General features: G+C 48.7%; 1 protein-coding gene across 5 annotated transcripts in view; it reads left to right on the forward strand.

The window, feature by feature from the left end:
• The window catches only part of DIP2C (disco interacting protein 2 homolog C), a 403,031-nt gene that overhangs the window by 206,620 nt on the left and 179,644 nt on the right, over positions 1–16,767 (forward strand). For 2 of the 5 annotated variants that reach the window (XM_027593628.2, XM_027593630.2), the window contains exons 3-4: positions 778–945; positions 10,003–10,113. In XM_027593628.2, coding sequence (XP_027449429.1) covers positions 778–945; positions 10,003–10,113 — 279 coding nt within the window. The remainder of the gene's footprint in view (positions 1–777; positions 946–10,002; positions 10,114–16,767) is intronic. The other 3 variants (XM_027593631.2, XM_027593632.2, XM_027593629.2) reach the window with 2 other exon arrangements.

Here is a 16,767-nt window from a genome sequence, read left to right on the forward strand (position 1 = left end):
GCGCACGGCGCACAGACCCGCTCTGTCCCTCTGCCCTCCTGTGACACCCCTAGCTAGTGTTCCGTTAGCACGGTGTGGGGTGGTTCGCACAGCTCACAATCCAGGGAACTGAATTTGTGTGTGGAGTTTCTGTTGTGCTTGTAGTTTTGTTTTTGATTTTGTGTATTTTTCTTTCTTTGCTTGATATTTGAGAAAGTTAAGGTGAAAGTGGACCTGTTGTGTTGGCCTGACTTAGCCGTTGGACTGGATTTCCCTTTTGCCTGGCTTCTGGAAGGAAGCAGCTCTGTTCTATTTGGTGAATTTAAAGTGAGTCCGATTTTTGGCTGGCGGACACCCACGTGTGGAAGGCTTTCAGAGCAGATGTGGGCAGATGACCAGACGGTCTTCCAGCAGGACTGCCAGGCTGATGGCAGACTCCGTGGCGGTCCGTGTGATTCCTTCCTGCAGGGACTGCCCCCACGTCTCTGAGGAGGGCTGCAGGGGCGGACTGTAGGCTCCTGACATTGTGGGCTTTTAGTTTCTGGGACCGAACAAACAGAAGTGAAACAGAAACAGGTCTGTGCGTCCCCGGGAGACGCTGTTGAGCCGCAACAGTGCGGAGGATGCGGCTGACCGTGCTGGCTGGGCGTTGAGGGTGGCCCCGTGTCGCGTGGTCCTTTGGTGTTCTTTGTGCTGTTCTGCATGGGGGCGGCAGCTCTGCTCAGTGCTGTAACAAATTTAAAAAAAAAAACAAAAACCGAAAGTTTGCATTAATTAGTTTTTCTCAACTTGTTACAGCAGCGAACGGAGCTGCCGTGGTCCGGTGTAGACTGCAGCACAGTGAAGGAGCCCCAGGAAGAGCGCTGCACTCCGGCAACATCGGGGTGTGTGACATCCGAGAAGCCGCGGTCAGAGAGCGGGCGGCCAGCACCGCGGGGAACCGGCCGCTGTTTTACTTTCGCTTCGGTGAGCGCCCTCCACTGAGAGAGACCCCGCGCAGGGCCGGAGGCCGACCCCCCACACCTGCCGTGCCGTGAACTCCCCGTGTGGGTGACGTTGGCGGGTTTTCCCACACAGCTGCGTGCAGGTGCAGGCGGGGTTCCGGGCGAGCCCCATCCTCCCAACAGGCTCACGCGACTCACCGGAGGCCACGTGTCCAGTCCCCGCACCCCGACTGTCCCGCTGCCTCGGGGCCCAGTCTTTTCTCTGAAGATATATTACTGGGTGTTGTACAACCCTATTTTCACAGTTGGGGCACCACTTAGAAACACTTGAGAAAGAAGATTGCATGACAAACCCTAAAATTCTTGTTGCAATGGTTGGTCTTCCGCTACCGTGGGGGTCTGGTCTCCTCAAGGGAGTGTTGGGCCGCCCTGGCCCTGAGCTCTGCTAGGGAGCGAGGTCCACACAGCAGCACGATCCTGTTTCCAAAGGGAAGTAGAGAAATCGAGCCAGTGATCGTACAGTGTATTCTCAGAGGTGATGGGCCTATTCGGAGACTACAGTTACTTTCGTGGGCAATCTTTTAAATATGAGAAGCTCAAAGAATGAGTTCAACACATCTTTCAGTACAAGAAAGTGAGCGTTGGTACGCTTTAGGTCTATCTTTAGAAATTTATCCCAAAGAAAGGCCATTATTTGAAAATCATGAGGAAATAAAGAGAGATGTTTAATGTTGCATTGGTCTTAGGGTGTCAGACGAGGCCTCTGCTGGGGCTCCAGTCCCTCTTCTCTGGGCCCCTGCTGGGGAGGGGCAGGTGGGTGAGGGGCCAGTGGAGTCGGGCGTGAGCCGCGGGGTCCGCTTCACAGTTTGCAGGAGCCTCCCGCACCTGACTGAGACGTGAGGAGGACGCAGCCTGCTTGGGGAAGCTGCTCTGGGGGCCTTGTGTCCCGCCCCCTCCCCAAGCCCCCTGGGAAGGGAAGGCGGGTTCCCCACGGTTCTAGACTCAGGAGAGCAGATTCCAGCCAGTTTTGCAGTTTTCACTGCTAGTCATTATTTCTGAGAAATCGTGTAACCGCCATTCATTCTGTAGAATGAAGTAGCACGAGAGCAGAGGGTTCTGAGTCCGAGCTTGCTTTCTTGACGCGCCCAGTCTGAGAAGTGTCGCTTTTGGGCTAGGATCTCACGAGAAGCGTCTCGTGTGTGGTCAGTCACCTTATCCTGCCGAGCATGTTCCTGTAAGGGCATTTGTGTTTTGTGAACCTTTTTTTTTTCAACGTTATTTGTCAGAGAAAATATTAACACTTCTAGAAAGTATTACAAAAACATTTCTAAGATGTCATTTGGGACACACAGTTCTGAATTACAGTGGCTTGTCTGGACATTTGTGGAGCACTTGGGTCGGAGTCCTAGGTGTTAGCCCATCCCAGGGAACGTGCTCCGGAAGCAGTCTGTCTCCTGGTTTTCCTCTCTGGATACCTGGTGGTACCAGGTTCCCCAGAAGATACGTTGCTTTGGGGAGTGCAATGTTGAGTGCTTCCCTAAATCTAGAGGAGAAAAACTGTGCTGGGAGCTAGAAAGGAAAGAAGGAGTCAGGAAAATACACTAAAAATCATTTTCAAGGAGAAAATATTACTTAAGACTGACCCATTGGGTCTTGGTCCTAGTGTCTTTCATTAATCCCCAAACCTGATAAAACTTTAAAAACAGAAACAAACCCACTCACTGCCAGTCTCTGTGGGCACATCTGAGCACGAGAGCTGGCTTCGACAACCGAGTCCCTGCTGCTCCTGGGACGAGGCCATGCCGCCAAATTCCACTGTTACCTAAATAGCGAGAGTTCCCTGGACCAGAGTCCCTGTTTCTCACAGCGCATATGTTAGGGGATTGACTTTGCCTGTGACTCTGTGCGTGTTTCTCCTGGAGGGTGGTTTCTGTAGGGCCGGTCTCATGTATGCCTATCTTGCTTTTCCGTAAACGGCCAGGTGGTGTTGTGTTCAAGGATTTCCCATGACTGTACAGTTACAGAAATCTTGGTGGATTCCACTCATGAGACCAGAGGGCAAGTCTGTCTGCTCTCTTCCTGCTCCCTGGGAATTGGCCGTGGGATGCGCGTGAACAGCCTCCTCGGCGGAAGGACCTCTCTTGGTGAGGGCGAATTGACCACGTTCGTTCCTGCTGAAGGACGCCAAGGGCCCCGCGCAGAGCATAGCCGAGTCTGCGTCAGAAGGTTTTGCACACAGAAACCCTGGCCCCTCTTCAGCATCGCAGGCCCTCCTGCTGCTAGACGGTCCCGTGCTCCGTTTCCAAGGGTGGCACCTGCTTGCCCTCTCTTTGCACCAGCGCGTGGTTCGAAGCCCGGCTCCAGCGTCACTTCCTCAAGGGTCCCTGGGGTTAGGACAGGCCCTCTGGTCCCGCTCCTCACAACTTCCCACTTCTCCCCAAGGAGGTAGGCGCTTCCAGATATTTGCGGAAGGATGAACCAGTAACCGTCTGCACGTTACAGACCGGCTGCTAGGGTGTGGATGCCCTGTCAAATCCCTGCTGGTGGCAGGTAGGGCCCTGCCCTGCGTCCTCCTGGCCACAGCCCCCACGTGGGCACCAGGCCAGTGTGTCCAGCAGGTGCTGGTGCTCACGGGCTCTGGTGGAGTAGGGAGCACTCAGAGCCGGCCCCGCCGAGGGCCGAGCCATCATGTCCGCGCGGTGCTCAGCTCTGTGTCATGCCCCGAGCATCCAGGCAGACGGACCCCTTGGTGCTGGAGTCATCTCCACTGTGAGCACAGCTTTGTTTTGATTTCCGATCTGGATACTTGTAGATGGTGACACATAGTGCTCCTCACTGTTCCCGTATCTGAGAGGTTAAAGGAGAACACGATTTGGGGCCTCTGCACATTCTAGTCAACTGAATTGTATTTTATGATCATTAATCCTGGATTTTAGCTCCGCATCCCCTGGTGTTCGGTGCTCTAACTGCAGACACACTGTCCTGAAGTCGTTTTACCTGGGACAGGCCCGTACAGAGGCGGCAGCATCTGAAGCCCAGCTGCCAAGGCTCCTGCTGGGTCCCCAGGTTTGTGAAGGAGTCTCCTGCAAGGGACAGAGTTCAGAGCTTGTGAATTGTGCCCTTCCTGGTCTCCTGGGTGATGAGGCATGTTCTTGGCTTGTGTTTAAGGGTGCAGACTGCAGTCAGGTGCCGTTTGAGACTCAGAGAAGAAAGTGTGCGGGTGCCGTGGCCTCCTGAGCTGCCGCTGGCCGGGTCTCTGCTCCTCCGGTGCCCGCTGCACACCGGGTCCATGTCTTCATTCTGCAGCAGGAGTTAGGGTCTCCCAGAGTGCAGTCCTGGGCCCGGAAGCCACGTTAGCCCATCCCCACCAGGGCTTGAGGGACAGGTTCCTTGGGGACCACCCCCACTGAGGGGTCACGCCATGCTGTCTGTTCATGACGGACGGGGTGTCAGGTGCAAGCTTAAACCCCAGAAGAGAAAACGGGTCTTTAAATCAGGTTGCCGGTCTGTGACTTGGTGTGAATCCTTTCCAGATGGACTTGCTGTGGGAGCTGAGCCTTCCTCAGCGAGAGGTGAAACACCCGTGTCCTAGGTGAGCCACCCACGGTCATGATCTCGGTACACAGTTTGCTCCTCTCATTGGCTGAGCTCTTGTTCTAGCACACGCAGCTGTGGGTTTGGTCAGATGGATTTCCCGTTATTCTTAGTGGTGTCCTACCAGCCGAGTTCCTGCTTCCCCATACCGGGGGTGATGGGAGCCGAGAAGCCTCCTCCTGTGCAAGCTTCTGCAGCCTGAGCAGAGCCGGTAGTGGGGTCTGAGTGTCCACCTGGGCAGCAAGAAAGACGTCTGCTTTGGAACTGGCTCGTGTGGACATCTGAAAAACGCAGACATTTGCAGCCCCGCTCCTGACCTCGTGCACTCATTCCCTTCTGAGCTTCTGTTGTTACTCGGTGAGGAAAGAGCGAGCATTGGTGCACATCAAGCTCTCTAAAGTTCCAGATCTTCTGCACTTTTCCACAAAATGAGTCTCTAATCAAACTACAGTATATCGACAGGACTATGGTTAGCAAATTCGCACTGATTTTCAGCAAGAACTTCGGTTATGAGAGGCAGAAACAAGAATCAGGCTGACGGTTGGGGCAGCTGTGGAGGTGATGGAATTTCTTTCTGTGCTGTGTTCTCATCTGAGTCCATACAGAGCAAACGTAGTAAGTTTCTCATCTTACGTAACGACGGTACTGCGTATCTTCTGCAAAGGCTTGATTGCACTTATTTTAGAAGTAAGTGCCGCTATGTGAGAGTTAATTAGGTACTAGAGGAGAAGGGGACAATTCAGAAATCGTTTTTGTGTAGACTTGAAACATGGAAGAGCCCTCCGCAATTTCACCAGGTTCCTGAAGCTGGATCCACGTGTGTAGGAGCCCCAGGGAGGCTGTGAGTCCTGCTGGGCCCTGGGATCCACGGGCGCTGAACGCGACAGGGGACAGGGCCAGAGAGGCTTGGGTTCCAGCAAGGGCCCGAGGGGACGTCACTCCGTGTGACTGTGTCCATGTCTACTCCCCAACGTACACGGAAGCTGAGGGAGCGCCTGAGACATTTGCCCAGTTCCACGCGGACTAAGAATAAGACCAGAAATTGGATCAAGGTCTTCTAGTTTTGAATCCCATATGCATTTTTACTGAAGTCATCTTCCACAAATCCTTCGTGATCTCTTGAAACTATGTGGAAAACCACAACGTTCTCATGTATTTCCCTTGCTATCTGAATTTAGAAGTCTTGATGTTTTCTAGAACATTTGATACCCGGATGAGCCAGGGTGGTCTACACGGCAGGTGTCCTGGCCCGAAGCACACAGCATGTCAGAGCCACAGAGCCCCTGTGGCCCCATTCCTGGGTGTATGTGAGGACTGTCATGGTTTCCAGTGTCTGGTACTGGAATTGGTGGGGTGCTCAGGGGACAGCACTGTGTTGTTAGGGATTTCCTTTGCAGAGTCCTTTCTTCGTCATGTGTTGGAAGCAATTGGAACGGACTCACGTGTGGCTGTCCAAGGACGTCTCTGGCAGAGGGCCGGGGTCCTGGGCTTGGTTACTGTCTCCCTGCCTGACCACCTTCCTCTTTCCTCTTGGGCTCCTCGGGTTCCTTCCTCTTGAGCCCCTTTGTGGTTCTCGAGGGAAAGAGAACTCTCACTGAAGGCCATGTTTGAACTGACGCCTGGCGGGAGCCTCGCAAGGCCCAGCGCACGCTGTGAAGACCGGCCGTGTTGGTTCAGGAGCCCTCCCCGAGCTCCTCCCGTGGGCCGGGGCGGTGTTGCCTGGGGAGGGGATGAGCAGACAGACGTCCCGGCTCCCGGGTGAGAATCCGAGGAACACGTCGTTGTCCGCCGACCTCACAGCTGTTAGCTGCCCCGACTTCGTTCCTGGGCAGCAGTCTGTCCTGGGAAGGTCACTGGGGGACGAGTCGTTTGGCAGCGAGATCACGAGGCTGCTTCTCTTCCAGGGACCAGGTAGACTTGCCCGTGTGACAGTGTCACTGCCCCAGCATGCAGAGCCCAGCAGCCCATGACCTCTGCCCCGAGGACCGAGCCCCCAGCGCACCTGGGAGCCCCGGGAGGGAGCGCCCATCTCAAGGGAAGGGGCAGCTACCCGTAAACATTCAGATGCTACTTAGAATGGCAGGGCTGTGTACAGACGGGAAACTGAGGCTCAGGGTAGCCGGGCTCGAGAGCACGACGTGTCCCTGGTGCCCTGTCCCTCCATTCACGTGGGACCCGAAGCTGCGTCTCTGCCATGTGGTGCTTCGTAAGTGTGGGACGGAGGGCCACTCTCCGTCCCCGCCATATGTTTGCCTAAGAAGGATTAATCTTTGCCCACTGGCTTTGTGTGGTTTTGGAGGGCTCCTCACCTCCCTCAAGACCCCTGGCCTTCTAGTGTCCTCGCTCAGACCCGGTCCCCACATTCTGTTGCCCATGTTCCAGGGGTCCCAAGAGCTGGTTTTCAGTCATGGCAGGAGCCTGGGGCCTCGGCGTCCTGCATCCTGAGCTCTGTGTGTTCTAGTAAAGATGCGTGTGCACGTGCTACCTTAAACACGACGGAAGGACCCCTCACTCATTGCCTCGGGGTCCCCCTGTGCGGACAGGTGGGAAATTCTAATCTGGAGTTGCTGCATATTTGATGGAGGGCTTTTCCTTGTCAGAACATACTTTAAGCTACTTCAGGTTTCATTCACAGTGAGGGCAGATAAAAATTAATGACAGAAATGTGCACACCAATATTTTAGCTTTTTAAAATGCCCTGTTGCCAGTGAGCTGTTGAAGGTATTCTCCTTCTGTTAGTTAACCATTTCTCTTAAAACTTGTGTTGTAAGCTGTGTACTTCAGCCTATGAAGGTAAATGTCCAGTGTTTGTGTGCAAAATTAGCTGAGGACCGGCGGCAGGTCCCTGGTCTGTGCGCCACGCCTGTGTTTCCCAGAGGTGCACGGCCACAGGGGACCCAGGAGGGGTTAAGGTTAATGGAATTCCCGAGGTCTGTAGTAGGACTGAGGTGGAAGCCAGACTTAGCTGTATGTATAAATCTGCTAGACCTTGGCAGCTTGAACGTGCACATTTAGCTCTGCTTCTTCCCAGAACCGCACCAAGATGCGTCTGTGAGTGGGTGAAGTGTCAGTGCACAGGACGGACGGCTGGGAGAGACAGTGGCAAGTTTTTGTGGTATTGGGGTCGATGATGGGGGTGCCACATGTCGCAGGTGGTGCCACTCTCACGGGCACCGGAGGGAGACGATGAGGCTTGGCATCAAGGAAGCAGGCAACCCACGTCTTCCCCACTCCCCAGAGATGTTTGTTCTCTGGAGAAATGGACCTGAAAACCTCGGGATTTGGGTTACAAGGCACTGAATCCGAGCATGTGCCCCAGAGAGTGAGAAAAGCTCCAGCCCCGAATGATTCACAGGAGACCGGAGGTCTCTTCTGCAGGTAAATGCAACAGCTCAGGTAAAACATCTGCTTGCTGGCGGTAGGTCTGGTGATAACCCCGCCATAGGAGGAAGACAGACTCGCAGCTCCTTCGGTGGGAGTAAAGAAAAAATTGTGAAAGTTGACAGGGGAGAAAAGAAAACAATAAACAGATTTTTCATGAACAGTATACCATCAGAATGACATTTGACTTCTCACCACTAATTGGCATGAGAAGCCATGAATGCATGTAACTTTCAAATAAATAGATTTATACACATTTCCCAAACTTCAAATTTATCTGTAATTTTGCTTAGATGTCTGGGCAAAAGCCAAGTTCCAGGAGGAAGGGATGCTCTGTGGTGATTGTACAGCAGGTCTGGACCAGCCAGCCCGGATTAGAGCAGGAGGGGATCCACGAGGAGGGTCTTCAGGGAAAAAGAATACCGAACTAGAAGACTGTCCCCAAGTTGTTGGTGATTGCCCATGGGGGAGAAAGTGTTGGAAAGGGTTTCGGTTCTGTTGGGATATTTTGAAGGAATTAGCAAGAGGTCCATTGAAAACCAAGATGATGGAACCAAAAGATTGAAATATTAACCCAGGAATAATAAAAAAGTCTAAGATAGAAGGGTGTTCACAGCACACTACTGACTCATGATCTAACTGTGGTGCAGTGAGGGTCACACTTCTGTAAAGAAGTCATGTGTTGTCTAAAACGGGCAATGAAAAGGGATCATAAGCTCATGTTTACAAACATGATTATAAACACCAAATGACCACCACTTGTCATTATGACTTAATAGTACTCCTTGATTTCATAAATTCTGTGCATCTGTTTGATGAAATACAGTAGTTTTTTTTAAAGATCATTTGCAGACTATAACTGGACAGGGTTTGGCAGCTGTGAGCTGCTGTGTCATCAAGAAGTTTAATGATGTATGTTGGTGTACCTGCTGGATGGAGCGCTTGCAGGAGCTCGCCGCGTGACTGTGGCATGGCTGTCTCCTGCACAATTCTAATGCAGTTAACCAAATGCAGTTAGTTTGCAGTTAGCTAACCTATCGTGTCATTAACCACAAACATGTCAGCAGGAGCTGAGGTGCGGCGGGTGCCTGGCTGGCCCAGTCGGTGGAGCGGGCAACTGTTGATCTCAGGGTCGTGAGTTCAAGCCTCACACTGAGCATGGAGCCTGCTTAAAAAAAAAGAACTGAGGTGTAGAAATCACTAGCACAAGAGAAATACTACACCCCTGATATAAATAACCCTCATGGGGCCATCACAGAAAACCTAAACAGTTTCTGTTAAAATAGCCATCACTGGTTTACTTTCTCTACCAAGTATTGCTGGTCCTTTTCTGAAGACTCAGCAGTTAATGTTTGATGCCCAGTGCTCTGAATTTCTTTACTTCTGCACTGTAATGATGAAACCTTTCCTGCTGTACTTAGTTTTATAGAGATGGTGCTTCCTGCTGCTCGAGTTCCCAAGTGTAATCGGTATTGTGATCGCCAGATCTAGGTCAGCTTTTGACAAATACCTGTCAAATTAGTTTTATCTGACCATTTCATCCTTTCAGGTAATTCGTCATGGCCATATGGAAATAGAAATTTTTTAGTTATTTCACATCGAGGGGAGTAAGATTTCAGAGTTAGAAATTTTGAATGAACAAAGATGAACATTTATGCACAGTCCTGGTTACCTGAATTGTAGCGTTAAGAGATCCTATAAGATTTATTGTAAAGGTAACCTTAATGGTAAACGTAATTTTAAATTTCCTCGAGAATGAACATAACCCTTTCTATATGTTTGTTATATAAAGAAGATCATAACTTGATTCTTTGGGCTCCATTTTTCTTATGCCTGTTCTACATGTGTGTGATATAAGGGAGCCTGTGCTGGGGTCTCTAAAGGGTAGTGTTGGGCGTGAGTCTTCCCCTGCCTGGGACACTTCTCCCTTTCCTGTTCAGTGTCCATGACGTCCCCTGGCCCTGGTCCACGCCCTTGTGTGCTCTAGCTTGGCTGCGGGCATGCGGTGAGTCAGGGCTTCATTCTACCAAATGATTTTACCAAATGAATGAACTCTGGCTGCCAAGTAAAGCCTTACCTTACTTTGCTGTTTCCCTTAACCCAGGGGTGGATCAAGCGTTGCCTCCCGAGCGCCGGGCTCCTGTCACTCCTGCTTCTTCCACTCGCTATCACCGCCGAAGGTCCTCAGGGTCACGAGATGAGCGTTATCGGTCAGGTAAGGCACCAAGGGGTCGTGAGGTCACTGATCTCCCAGTCTGTGATTGTGATGGTGAAGTGGACGGGCAGGTGCATGTCTGCAGCAGCTGCGTGGGTGTGAGGCAGGAGTGTGGTACGTTTGAATGTCCTTTGGTTGGTTGTGTGATCACAGGTAATGACATCCTGCCTCCTAAACAAATATACCCTCAGGGGTTCACATTAAAACTCAATAAACAGTAACTCTTCACATTTTTAAAGATAGTGTCTGCTATTTAGAACTTCGTAACAATTGAACAGTAATCTCTCATGAGCCAAATTTTGCTTTTTTTTAGGTGTTATTATTCAGCAGTTTGGTTTTACTTTGTATTTTCTTGGTTGCTAGTATAATTTTTCTCCTTCTCTTTTAAGCCCAGGTTTTCTGTTTTTCAAGTAGTTTTTAAAAAAGAAAATCCTTAAACTTTCCTGTGTTTTTTTCTTTCCTTGGTGTTTTATGGTGCTGTGTACAAGAACGCTGTCTTGGTACCTTTTTTCTATTGTAGTCATCACCCAGGTTTGGTTGGCATAAATTTCTATCATTAATTTCATTCCATTAATTTCTCTCATCAGAACACTTGTGATTAATATTTTAATTACATTTTGAGAGATTTTTTCCAACATCTACATTAAAGTTGCTTTTTCCTGCTTCCCTAACTACAGTATTTAAGGAAAATCATTAGTAAGTGTTGTTGCTGGGACTTCAGTTCAGGGTGGATGTGGATTGCTAATGATGACAAAAGAGTAACACTTCACTTTATATTTTGCAGAGCACTTTCACAAGTACTATCCCACTTGGTTTTTACAACAAACAGGTGAAGTACTTACCGCTCCTTTGTGTTGCGGAAGAGGAAGCAGAGGCTGTGGGATGAGGCAGCTCAGGCAGTTGACACCAGGGCTGGGCGGATCGACCATGCTCTTGGTTCTGTTTCATGGCTCCTTCCATTAGTGGGGTGACAAGACAAACCCCCCACCCTTTCCAGTAAGGAGCTGTCTGCCCGACTTCCTGGCTGGGCTCCTTCCTAGGAGGGAGGGAGGGGTAGGGCAGACCTTACAGCATCAGGGCCGTCATCTGGGGAATGAGAGCGAAGGCTGAGCGCTGCCCCTGACCCCCCCCCCCCCAGATGCCTTGATGTGGGGACAGTGTGGGGATGGAATGAAGCAGGAGCTTGTTCTCAACTCCACCTTCTGTTTTCCAGAGATATTGGAGCACCCGGCATGTCTCAGGAGCCCATCCCCTTTCAGGTGTCTGAGAGGCCTCTTTCAAATAGTTAGGCGGGTAGAGGCATGCACACAGGTGCTGTGAACTTACTGTGAAATGCTTCAATTACCTCACTTGTCCGGATACTACCATGGTAGTATTTTATGTATGTACACACGTAGTCACACATACAGCAGATGCAAGTATAGACACATGTAGACATCCAGAATCACACATACCGTAGACACACAGGTAGTGACGCATGCAGACAGACACAAACTCACATGTACAGTAGACACACATGTAAACACACATCCATGCACACACAGCCCCCGTATGGTAGACACGCATGTGGATACACATGTGGACACAGACACATGCATGCAGATATATACAAAGGTGTGTAGGCACACATGTAGACCCAGAGACATGTAAACACACACATGTAGACGCATACAGATACGTATGTGGACCTAGATACGTAGACATGCAGACACACAGGTAGACATGCACATGTAGACACACGTATGGACACCAACACACACAGATGTAGACGTGCAAATACATGTAGACACATGCAGACATGCAGGCACGCACATGTATGATCACCAGTATCTTCAGTTCTCACAGAAACCAGCCAGGTGATGTTTTTTCCATTTTATAGATGAGAAACAAAGTTCAGGGAGGTGTGTGGTTGTTAATGATAACACAGTGAGTACCTCATCAAAACAGGATGCAAATCTAGCTTTGTCTGGCTCTATTATCTGACTTCTTACCACACAGAAGTTTGTAACTTGTGTCTTGTTCTAAGCTCTTTCTGTGTTAAATTTTTTTAAAATTTAGATGGAAACTAAGACCTAACACAGTCTGTTTCCTCCATTACCTGTCTTTCCTAATGATGAAGGGTGGGGCTGATAAACCCTGATGTTTTCCTGGCCTTTGCTAAGGCATATTTTCCAAATCCTCCTGGCTGTTTTAGGAGACAGGCCAGGGGCTGGTTGCCTCACCACTCTTCTTTTCAAGTTAAGTCTGAGAGCTGTTAACAAAGTAGGAAATGGTGCTGTCTTGGCCTCAGATGCATCTCCATTCACACTTGCAGGCTGCCTCCCATCTTGGAGAGTGGAGGAGTAGATGTGGGAGAGAAGTGTGGGTGGAGGGTGGTGAAGGAGAGTACGAGAACCTGCAACAATGCCCTCTTAGAAGAAAATCACACCTGTCTCGGTCCAGCCCACCTGGAGCCCTACTTCAGAATCTCCGTTCGTGTCAGGTAGCATCCCCACAGGGCAGCAGACATGGGAACACCTGCTGCACTTGGAGTCTGTCTTTCCAGTGAGAACCCCAGACCTGGGGATGAGCTTGGAGCTCTTCCTGCTTTGGGTGAAGGAGCTCACAGTCCAAAGGAAGAGCCAGACCAGTGACCCAAACATGGGTTAGCTGGTGACACTCCTCTGCTCGTATTCCAGCAGTTTCTGCTGCTCTCGGAGTAAGATTCGCATCTACCATGTCCGTGGTCTGGCTTCCCATTATTCCATGGTCTTGTCTTTCACATCGTCTCCTTTCTGCAACCACGCTGGTTTTCTGGATGTTTCTCAAGCACATAATTGCTGTGCGGCCTTTATGCTCTTGGCTGCTGCTGCCTAGAATGTTCTTCCCTCGGATACATACATTGCTTGTTACCATTCCATAGGTCTCTGCTCAAGGGTTACTCTTTTCGTGAGCCTTCTCTGACCACCCAGTTAAAATGGTACGACACAGTGTCACCTCGGACAATCCCTACACTTCCCCTCCTGATTCACTGATGTCCATTGCAGTTATCACCTCTGACACTGTCAGTCATCCATCTTCCTACCTACCTACCCATCATCTGTCCATCTACCTGTCATTTCGCTACCTACATCATCTGTACGCCTCTCTATCCATCTGCCTGTCTACCACAAGAACATGAAGCTCACAAAGACAAGGATCTTTTTGTTCATTCATGTATGCCAAAGATCTAAAATAGTGTGTCGTTAATATTTGTGGAAGGGAGGGAGGGAGGAGAAAAAGCATAGTACATTTGGGGGAAAGCAAGAAATTAGGTAGGATGGGTCAGATTTTAAGGTCTGTTGTGTACTATGCTTGGAAACTTAGACTTTATCCTGAAGATGTCAGGGTACCACTTGAAGATTTTAGGCAAAGGCACAAGAGGAGCACATTTAGGGTTTAGGGAGGACTTTGGTAGCATTGTGGCATGTGATTTACAGGCAGAGGAGTCAGAAAGATCCTGAGATTGATGCACATTTAGATGAGTCAGGATCAGTGAGATCTGACCTCCGTTTAAAAGGTAATAGCGGTAGGACCTTGAGGCTGAGTCAGCGTGGGGGTATGTGAGGGTGGGAACGCGTGGTGATTCCTGCATGTGTAGACCACGCGGCTGCATGGGTTATGGTCTCCAGCTCTGCTTTAGAGGATTAAGGTTTCCGTTTGTAGGTTAAAGATGGTGGAATTGGCCCTGCTGTTCACTTACCATGTAGGGAATACTATGAAAATGGTGTTCCATATAGACTATTTTCATTTCTAAAAATTCATACTCCTCTCAACTTTGAATAGGTAATGGCTACTTAATTTACATATCGGAGAAACCTATCCAGAGGCTCTTTGCATGTGCTTGTGAACCTCGGTGGGGCTCTCATTTTCTAGGACCAACACTGTGCCTCCCCTGTGTCTTGGGGCAGCCACCCTGAAGGGGAGCTAGTGAGGACCTGGGGGACATTATCAGCCTCCTTTGATGGTCTTACCACCTTATTCTCTCCTATTTCTTGTTGTTAAAATAGGCTAGTCCTGAGTTTTCTTAATTTAGACGTTTCACTAGTATACTGCGAGTTACCTTCCCATTCAGTGTATGTCCACAAATCCTTCTTTAAAACGTGGTATGAACTCTGAAGAGCTTCGTGTGGCCTACTGCCAGTGTACAGGTGTCAGGATTTTCTGTTTGTGTTTTCCTGAGCCAGCATGGAAGATTTCAGACACTCAAAAAGTTTTGTGGCCCTCAAGAGATTTTGCTTTCTAAAATCCTTAGACCACTCAGCTTGCAGTAGGAGTACTTCGGATGCTTCAGTGACCAAATTATATCAACCAAGAAGTAATTCTGTTATCTCTTAGATAATTACTCTAATTAACAATCAATCAATCCAGCCATACAGCCTCAAATTTAATCTCTCCTGGCTGTACTTTTCCATTTCATTTCCAAACCCATGGCCTTCCATTGTAATGAACTCCTACTGGAATTCTTTATAATAGTGTGTACTTCTCCTCTTTTTAAATAACTTTATTTGCAAACTTAAATTTGATTTGGAGAGTGAATTAATGAAGAGGCATATCCTGAGTACCTAGAAAATGTCAAACTCTGTATTAGGCACTTTATTACTTTTACTTGCTAAGTCTAAATGAGAACTTTGTATACCCTTTCTCCCCAACCAGAAGCCTTAGAAAAGAACACTGAGATTTGTGTTGTTGCTATTCCTACCAGGACCAACGATGATAAGGAAGAATGTTCAAAAAAACCTGCAGCATACAATTTCCTAATATGTTTAAAATAGTTGTTTCGTCTCTCGGTGAGCTGACAAATAGCTTCAGAAAGCACATCTCAGGATCCGTATGTGTGCATGGACCAGAGCCGCTGCCTTCCCCGGCGCCCGGCCCTCACTCCAGGTGGGATGCCATGGAGCCCAGCCTCCCTCCTGGACAGCAGACCCAGACAGGCTCCAGGGGCCCAGGGGGCCCCCGAGACCCTCCAGGGATGTCTGTGAGGTCAAACTGTTTCTGGAATAACACTGACATGATTTGCTGTGTCCACACTCTCCTCTCGTGAAGGTACATGGCTTTTTCCAAGGCTGTGAGATGTGGTGATACTGCGCTCTGACAATTGGTGCAGATAGTGATTGTGAAGCCTTGCATTTTAAAAAGTTTGTCAGTTTACTTTCTAATACAGTAAATATCAAAGCATTAGTCCTAGAAACAAAAGCTTTTTAACATTTCACCAATTTTTAACAGTTTAAAGCGTTCTTTAGGTCCAAGAGTTTGAGAACCACTGCTCACTGCTTGTGACTTGTAAAAATGAAATTCTTCTTTAAACCTGGAGACACTGTGAACTACAAACTTGTACATGCGAACCCATCCCTGAGGCTGGTTTTGTGCTGGTGACGGTTTAGAATCTGAGCTGTGGCAGTGCTCAGCTGCTGGCCGTAAGGGCCTGCCTCCTGGTAGCCAACCGAGGATTTGCCGAGCAATGTAGGGGAGACACAAATACAGAAGACATTGTGTTTGCTTCCAAAGAGTGTATTTACCCTGTAGTCAGTTCTTCCTTGACATTAAAGTTTAATTTCCTACATTGAGAAGGTTTATCTTTCTCTAGTCAATTTGAATTCACTGATTTTAATATGCTTACCGACTCTGCAATCTGAATCTCTCTGAACTAAATGTTTTCATGATTTAGTTTAAATCTGAAATAACATATCTTTTACAGTAGAGTAAGAGGAGAATGCACTAAATCAAACTGCATACTCAACGAGATATTCCCAGTGAAGGACAGGCTTATCTGTGTCGAGCTGCACTGTCTAGTGTGGTGGACCTTTTAAATTTAAATTAATTTAAATTAAATTCAAAACTCTGTTCTTTTGCTTCACTAGCCACATTTAAGACAAGCGGCTACTACACTGGGTAGTGCAGGTGTGGAAATTTGGCACGGCAGAAAGTTTTATCCCACAAGGCCGCTCTAAAACCAAGGCTGTGGGAGACTTGGAAGGAAGACAGAAGATGCATTTGAAGACAGTCTGTAAAGGTCTATTTGTTCAAAACTAATGAAAATTAACTCAATCTTGATACCCGTGCCTAGTCATTTAAACAGAAAATGGCATGGTTAGATTTGCATGTTGAAAATGTCAGTGTGGGATAGATTGGTTGGATTGGGGTGGGTTCCTGGCTGAAAGCAGGGACACGCTAAGAAGCTATTGTATTTTGGGTGAAAACAGTCAAAATTTGCATGGTGCACTAAAGTAGCACTTAGAAATTGATAGCCTAAAATATATTAGGTAATAAGAGATCCTGGAAACTGAAGAAATAAGGATTTAAGACATTGGAAAAGGAAAATTGAATTAAGTCCATAGGAGGGAGAAATGAGAAATAACAGAGTAAGAGGGAGTAGCGGAGATAGTCTTGGCTCCATGCCAGGATGCTGAGGAAGCATGGACTGTGTCACATGGATCCTTACAACAAGAAAGAAGTTTAGAAATGGAAACCAACCAGTTGAGTTCAGCTGGATCCCAACTTTGATCCATCAGCGAACTGAACTCATTGGGGAAACCACTGCTCCAAAATTAGGGGTGGGTAATGTCAGTGGATAAATGGATGCCCTACAGAGAATGTAAAGGCAGTGCTGGAAATCAGAGACACTGTAACAAA

This window comes from Zalophus californianus, chromosome 9 (genome assembly GCF_009762305.2).
Source record: "Zalophus californianus isolate mZalCal1 chromosome 9, mZalCal1.pri.v2, whole genome shotgun sequence".
NCBI classification, from domain to species: Eukaryota; Metazoa; Chordata; class Mammalia; order Carnivora; family Otariidae; genus Zalophus; species Zalophus californianus.